The sequence below is a fragment of the Cyprinus carpio genome, chromosome A20 (assembly GCF_018340385.1).
Source record: "Cyprinus carpio isolate SPL01 chromosome A20, ASM1834038v1, whole genome shotgun sequence".
In the NCBI taxonomy this organism is placed as follows: Eukaryota; Metazoa; Chordata; class Actinopteri; order Cypriniformes; family Cyprinidae; genus Cyprinus; species Cyprinus carpio.
Genome location: NC_056591.1, coordinates 24,874,471 through 24,881,996, shown reverse-complemented (window position 1 = coordinate 24,881,996; position 7,526 = coordinate 24,874,471). Strand labels below are relative to the sequence as shown.

Below are 7,526 nucleotides of genomic sequence, written 5' to 3'. Positions count from 1 at the left end.
CACACACATATTATTTTTGTCCACTCAGTTAAATCGTAATAACGAGATGATGTCGTTTTAATGAATTTTTTATATTTTTTTTGTAATAACAAGATGTTATGTCGTTAAAACGACATCTTTTCTCGTAATAACGAGATGTCAAGTCAAGTCATCTTTATTTATATAGCGCTTTAAACAAAAAAAGATTGCGTCAAAGCAACTGAACAACATTAATTAGGAAAACAGTGTCAATAATGCAAAATGACAGTTAAAGGCAGTTCATCATTGAATTCAGTGACGTCATCATCCAGCTCAGTTCAGTTTAAATAGTATCTGTGCAATAATTTGCAATCAAGTCAACGATATCGCTGTAAATTAAGTGTCCCCAACTAAGCAAGCCGGAGGCGACAGCGGCAAGAAAACAAAACCAAATCAATGACACAACAAAGAAAAAAACCTTGGGAGAAACCACGCTCAGTTGGGGGGCCAGTTCTCCTCTGACCAGACGAAACCATCAGTTCAATTCCAGGCTGCAGCAAAGTCAGATTGTGCAGAAGAAGAAAGAAGAGAAGAGGAGTCATTAAAACGATTTTTTTTCTTGTAATATCAAGATGTTATTTCTTGTTAAAACAACATTTTTTGTTTCTCGTAATAACGACATCTCTTAAAAACGTTATGTTTTTCACTATCAGGAGATATAGTTACATTAATATGTGAGCAAGGCGATTGTAGTCCTGAAATAAACGATCTAAGTTAAACGCTGCTTAAGTTACTGCAGGAGGGATAATAGAAATAACATTTCACTCACTCGTTTTCTTTCTCTCCTTCAAGTAAACTGTATTAGTGGCCTAATGTAAGGAATAGTGAATGAAGGTATAGGTGGCCATTTCGGATTCAGCCTCAGACGGTTCGAACGTGTGTGAACTACAATTCCCAGGATGCACGAGTCATTCTCTTTCCGGTTGTCCATGACTTCAAATGTCTCCGCCGGGAAATGCCGACACGGTTCAAGTTTGCATGCGGAGTTGTCATAGTTTCCGCAGTCTCTCAGCAGCATAATGGTGTGTTGGTAATATTATCTTCTAAATTTTCCTTTTATAATTTCAAGAATGTTCTAGATCTATATTGCCTGCTTCATAAGGTAGCATGTGGTAATGCTGTAATACATGTGAAACTTTCGCTAATGCCCCTCATGGCCGGTAACCTGTTATTTTTTTTTTGTTGCCATATTATGATAGTTACTACAGTTATTGTTACTACTGTAAACTTTAAACTCACTTCCCATTACAAAAATTAGTAACCACAGCTTTTTATATGTCATGTTTAATACAGTTTTGGTACTATAAAATCACAATACAAATAGCATTCCCTTTTAAAGGCTTTTTTGAATCTTTCTATCATTGTTTACTTCGTTATTTATTGATTTGACGAAAGTGCCGGCCTCTCCCAACTCCCCATGTTGTCTTTTTAATAACTAGTATCTATGATTATCATAGTAACATGTTTTGTAATGATGCAGTCACTTTTATCATTGCCCGTCATTCCTGGAAATTTTGTGTGAGGGTGAAAAAGTTCCCCACACAGATTTTGCTCATTTTGAAGTTGATCACTTGAATTCACCTTGCTGACCAACAGACCTGCTTGGTTTGAAAGTGAGTTCTGTACATCACTATGCTTGATGACCCAGATAGCACATGTACATCTGCAAGATGTCTGTTAAAGATTGCTTCATCTGGAAAGCATCTGCTGTGTACAAACATCTGATAGACGTCTTTAAGATGTCAGTTTTACATACATTCTAGTTAAATCATAAACATCTTAAAGACATTTTCTTATCGCCTATTTGACATCTGATAGGAAATGTCCTATATAGACGTATTGCACAAAAAAATACATCTTGCAGATGTAAATACAGATGTCTGTGATGTACCTGTGCTTTCAGGGATCAAACAGTAGACTTTTTTTGGCTGCAGAATTTCACTTAAATACACTATTGTGACTGTAACTTAACGGACTCAGCAAATATATATACATTTCTTACATATATTTTTGTTCATTTCAGGCCTGGGACCGAAAAAAGACAAAGTCAAAAGATGTAGCATCCCAACCTCAGAGGGTTTTATGACGTTGGGGGTCGTGTCAGCCTAATCTGGTCATCCTTGAGTGGAGCCTCACTCTGGCCAATAGGATTAGAGAGTGAGGGAAGAGGCTTTGCCTATTCTTGGAGTATGTGATGGCAGTCTTCTCCTACTGAAGCACAGAGTTACATCTATCTCTCAACTCTGACTTCAAACCCTTTTTTCTGTATGACCAGGAACATTATTTTCCTTTCCATCGGAGAAACTGAACCAAGCATGGAGCTGGGAAAAGCCAAGCTTCTGAGAACAGGGTTAAACACCTTGCACCAAGCCATTCACCCGGTGCACGGAATAGCCTGGACGGATGGTAAGCAGGTTTGTCTCACGTCGTTGTATTCTGTCGATGGTGAGCCCAAATTTGGTGACACCAATGTAATTGGACAGTTTGAACATGTCTTGGGACTCTTCTGGGGGCCGTTGTGCTGCTCCGGGTCCCCGGCGTTGCTTGCTGTCCAGCATAAAAAGCATATCACGGTTTGGCAACTTCAGCTGAGCACTTCAGAGCAGAACAAACTCCTGTGCACTCAGACCTGTGAAATGAGTGAGCCGTTCCCGCTGCTCTCCCAGGGATGTGTCTGGCATCCCAAAATGGACATCTTAGCCGTTTTGACCAAGCGAGACGCCTCGGTCTTGTTTTCCGTGCGGGTCGATAATCGTCGTGTGAAGGCTGACATCAAGGGCAGCGGTCTGATCCATTGTGCCTGCTGGACTAAAGACGGAACCCGCCTGGTGGTCGCCATCGGTAGTGCGTTGCACTCGTACATTTGGAACGACATCCAAAAAAGCCTGGTGGCATGTTCCTTCTGCCCTATATTTGATGTAGGTGGGTATATCTGTGCCATCGAGTCCACCGATGAAGCTCAAGTGGCTGTAGCCACTGAACTTCCGCTTGATAAAATTTGCGGGCTCAATGCAGGCATCGCATTCGACCTGCGCAATGAGTCAGAAGCTTCGACGTGCCGCCCTTCTCCCGTTTTGACAGTGGATACGGACTATTATTTGGACAGACGGAGATCATGTGATTCTGAACGCTCGGGACACGGCTCCTCATCCGGACCCATAGATCTAACGCACATTCTCGCCAAACATCGAAAATCAGACCCAAGTCCGCTCATTCACTTCAGGCGGCGGGATAATATGACGGGAACAGGTCAGGACTCGTCACATCTGATTCTGGTGACGTATTCACGCAAGGTCACCACTACGAGAAAGGTCAGCATCCCTGGCATCTTGGTCCCTGATATTATCGCCTTCGATCCAAGCGGGAGCACGGTGGCCGTGGCATCAAACACGTGCAACATGATCCTAGTTTACTGCATCACAGATTCTTCCATGCCCAACGTGCAGCAGATCCAGCTGCAAAAAAATGAGAGGCCCAAAGGGGTGTGCTTTTTCACCAACAAGATGTTGCTCTTCATGATTGGCCGACAGAAGTCCAATGATCCTGCTTTCCTCCCCTCCTCCAACACGGACAAGTACATCTTGAGGCTAATAGCCAAGGAGCTGGTATTTGATGAAGAAGGTGCCACCCCAGTGGTTCCCAAATCCGAGTCGGCGAGCCAACATCATGGGATTAGACGTCATTCGGAGAACTTTTCTAAAGAGGACCGTCTATCAATTAAGGATCTAATACTTCCCGGAGGCTCGGTAATTGTTTCGCCATCCAGTCGGAGGAAATTAATCGAGGAGGTACGCAGCTCAGATTTGAGCCCTGTGGCGAGCTCTGCAGACTTCTCAGATAGAGCATCCAGTGCCTCCTCTGTTACTCTGGAAACCTACGACATGGATCACATCAGCCGCCTGGCCACGCTCGCCGTAGCCGGTCAGGCCAGCCGGGATTCCAGTCGACCCTGTTCGCCCATATACGAGGCCTCGGAAAAATTATACTCCGATGCCACTCCGCCAAAGAACAGCTGCCAGTCCAAAGAGAAGAACCTGGAGCAGCTGACGCAGAACATGGAGAGGATTTTCACCCGATTTGCTGATGTCCAGCAGTGCCTTGGAGAAATCAGAGACTTCACCCAGAATGGCAAGAAGATTGCATGCAGTTATCCTTCTGCTTATGAACCTCAATATGTGCACATTACATGTCAGGTATGAAATGATCCACCGTTCTCTTTTAAATCATGCAGGGAAAGTCTGCTGTCTTCTGTAGTAGAAAAATAATTTGTGGATTTACTTATTTGAATTATTGCATAAAGGATTTGATTTCCAGCATTGTAATGAAAAAACATCTTGTCTCATACTCTCAAAGGGTAAAAAAAAAAAAAAGAAGCCACATATTGTGAATAATTTAAAAAGTTAAATTATTTGTATTAGAATAATTTAAATATTATAAGTTATGTTATTCTGAAATATTTTGACAACAACAATTATTATTCAATTTAGTACTATTATAATTTATAAGTAACCTAAATTATAATTAATATAAATGTATTATTGTTGTTATTATTAATTACATTATTATGTTTAATGTAAATGTCATCATACCATATAAGAGCACAGACCCTTATAATTGGTTATGTCCTTTGTTTATAAATAACATAATTTATACATTTATAAATAATCTGAATTATAATTCTTTATTATTATTATCATTTATCATTTATAATACAATAATTTGTTGTCAACCATTTTCATTGTTGATTTTTGTGTTTTTTTGACTATATGCATTAATCGAATTGTAGAGTTTCTTCATATTCCAAAGCAGAGACTGACAGGGCTGACTCCGACAGGTTAAATACCCTCCACAATTAGTGAACCTTCTTAGATGTTTTTTTTCAAGATCACATACTGCATACATTTTTATTTAAATGTTAAATACATGATTAAATGATTTACTTCTGGAGCTAAGTCCTAATCCAGACCAAGACTCTACAAAGCTCATTTTACTCTTAGTCAGACCGTTTAGCATTGTGAAGCATCATGCCGATTTATAATTCCTCTCACTGTTGTCAGTAAAACCCATTTGTCAGCAGATGCCAGATTGAAGTGATTCTGTTGACCTTGGCATAACTTGTTTTAGGGGAATCATCAGACTTAATCCATGACCACATGACCAGGTCTTTTGTGAATGATGCTTCCTTAAAGTGACTCATGGTGCTGCACTTTGTATTTGTCTTTTCCTTTAGAAACAGTTGTCTGACAACGTGTATACAGATGAGAGAAGGCCGTTGTTGCTGTGTGGGGGGCGGATCTGCCTGCGGGTGGTGCAGGAACTCTTCAGCCTGACGGTCGTGGAGATGATGCTTGGTACGTCTGAAAGAATGTGTCTCCATAACATCTAAATATGGAGGCTTTCCAAAATGCCAGTCCCACCACCTTGATGAATGCATATGTAATAATATGAGACATTGTCATTGTAGATCCAGTTAGGTATGTACGATGCCTGTATGCTTTTGGTCAAACTTTCAGTTATTACCTTCAACAAGTGTGAAATCAAAGCCCAAACTAGACATTTTAGCTAATTTAAAAAAACTAATGCACACTGAAAGAAGCACCTGAACATTTCTAAGATCTTTGTGTTGACATTTCAGGCAGATTTGCTGTTTTGCAATGAGCAGATCCACAAATTTTCTTTGTTGTAGACAGATTGTTTGGTGTGCTTTGGCTTCGTTTAATTGTCAGTGACTAAAATAGGAAGCGATTAGGTGGAGCAATCGGATTTGAGGGGTTAAGTTTGAATCAGCTTACAGCCTTTTGTGCTGTGCATCTCTACAGCTGATGTATGCTTGAACCACAGTCACTTATGCTAAGACCGCAAGTTACCACACAGAAATTTCTCATAGATTTAAAGTAAAAAGTTCACCCAAAAACAATAACTTGCTGAAAATTGACTCACCCTCAGGCCATCCAAGATGTAGATGAGTTTGTTTCTTCTTCGGAAGAGTTTTGGTGAAATGAAACTTTCTCACCAATGGATCCTCTGCAGTGAATGAGTGCCGTCAGAATGAGAACCCAAACAGCTGACAAAAACATCACAGTAATCCACAAGTAATCCACAACACTCCAGTCCATCAGTATCTTGTGAAGAAACAAATCCATCATTAAAATGATGCTTCTGATCAGAATACAAGTCCATAATAAAGCTTCCTCCAGCGAAAAAGTCCATCCCTTGTTGTCTGAACATATTTCTTTAAAACTATTTTGGACTGTTTTCCCTTGTAAACAGTACTTGATCTGTGCATATTTCTCTCCTGATTCAGACGAGATGACTTTTTCACTGGAGAAAGCAAAATAAAGAATAGAGGACTTGTATTTTTGAAGTTTAAAACGTTTGATGGATTTGTTTCTCACAAACATGTAGCTTTTCGCTTCACAAGATGAGCGGTGTGGATTACTTGTGGATTATTGTGATGTTTTATATCAGCGGTTTGGACTCTCATTCTGACGGCACCCATTCACTGCAGAGGATCCAGTGAAGTGAAATGAAGTGACATACAGAATTTGTGCTCTGCATTTAATCCATCCAAGTGCACACACACAGCAGTGAACACACACACACCGTGAACACACACCCGGAGCAGTGGGCAGCCATGTATGTTGCGGCACCCGGGGAGCAGCTGGGGGTTCAGTGCCTTGCTCAAGGGCACCTCAGTCGTGGTATTGCCGGCCCAACACTCGAACCCACAACCTTAGAGTTAGGAGTCAAACTCTCTAACCATTAGACCACGACTTCCCCCCAATTGCTGAGCAAGTGATGAAAAGCTAAATTTCTTCAAATGTGTTCTGATGAATAAACAAACTCATCTACATCTTGGATGGCCTGGGGCTGAGTACATTTTCAGCAAACTTTTATATTTGGGTGAACTATTCCTTTAAATACATTTTTCTTCTTCTCACAGGTCCCATGTGGATCGTCTTGGTGGCTGATGCAGATGGTTTCGTTCCGCTCACATTTAAACACAAAGATGAGCTCACAATCAGGAGTGCAAGAAGGAAATCTCCTGTAAGACCCCCGAGCAGCCCTGACGTATTTCCGCCTGAAAGTCCAGTGTCTCCCGATGCAGAAAAATAAAGCCTGTATCATCATAAGAGGACTTATTAGAAATATTTGTATGATATTTGTCTTGTGTTAGCTGAATATCTGTGTCTAACACAGGGATATTCCAAACTCTTAGTTTGGAATTCAGGGAAAACTTCTTGCTGATATCTTCACCACTGTGATATTTATTGGACATGATAGATTTGTGTAATGTGACAGACAGAGTTGTCAGGGGCTGAACAGTTTTTAAATTTTCAGAAGAAATATTAAGTGCCTGCTTGGTTATTTTTGCTTAAATAGTTTCTATTTTGTCCCACACAATGAAATTAAGGTACATGTAATGTGAAATTAAAGAAGATTCATAGTGATTGTATTCTTTTATGTTTCATAATTGGTTTGATTTGTAAGCTGTAAGACATGTCGTA

At 40.5% G+C, this 7,526-nt stretch overlaps 1 protein-coding gene across 2 annotated transcripts; it reads left to right on the top strand.

The window, feature by feature from the left end:
• Positions 1–937: 937 nt before the first annotated feature.
• Positions 938–7,469, top strand: LOC109069412 (WD repeat and coiled-coil-containing protein). Of its 2 annotated transcripts, XM_042778231.1 has the most exons (5): positions 938–1,040; positions 2,042–2,205; positions 2,294–4,211; positions 5,249–5,369; positions 6,962–7,469. In XM_042778231.1, the coding sequence occupies exons 3-5, from the start codon at positions 2,334–2,336 to the stop codon at positions 7,132–7,134; spliced, it is 2,172 nt and encodes a 723-aa protein (XP_042634165.1). In that variant the 5' UTR covers positions 938–1,040; positions 2,042–2,205; positions 2,294–2,333; the 3' UTR covers positions 7,135–7,469. The 2 variants fall into 2 exon arrangements, with proteins under 2 accessions (XP_042634165.1, XP_042634164.1); XM_042778230.1 differs by having other exon boundaries at positions 2,042–4,211.
• The last annotated feature ends 57 nt before the right edge of the window (positions 7,470–7,526 follow it).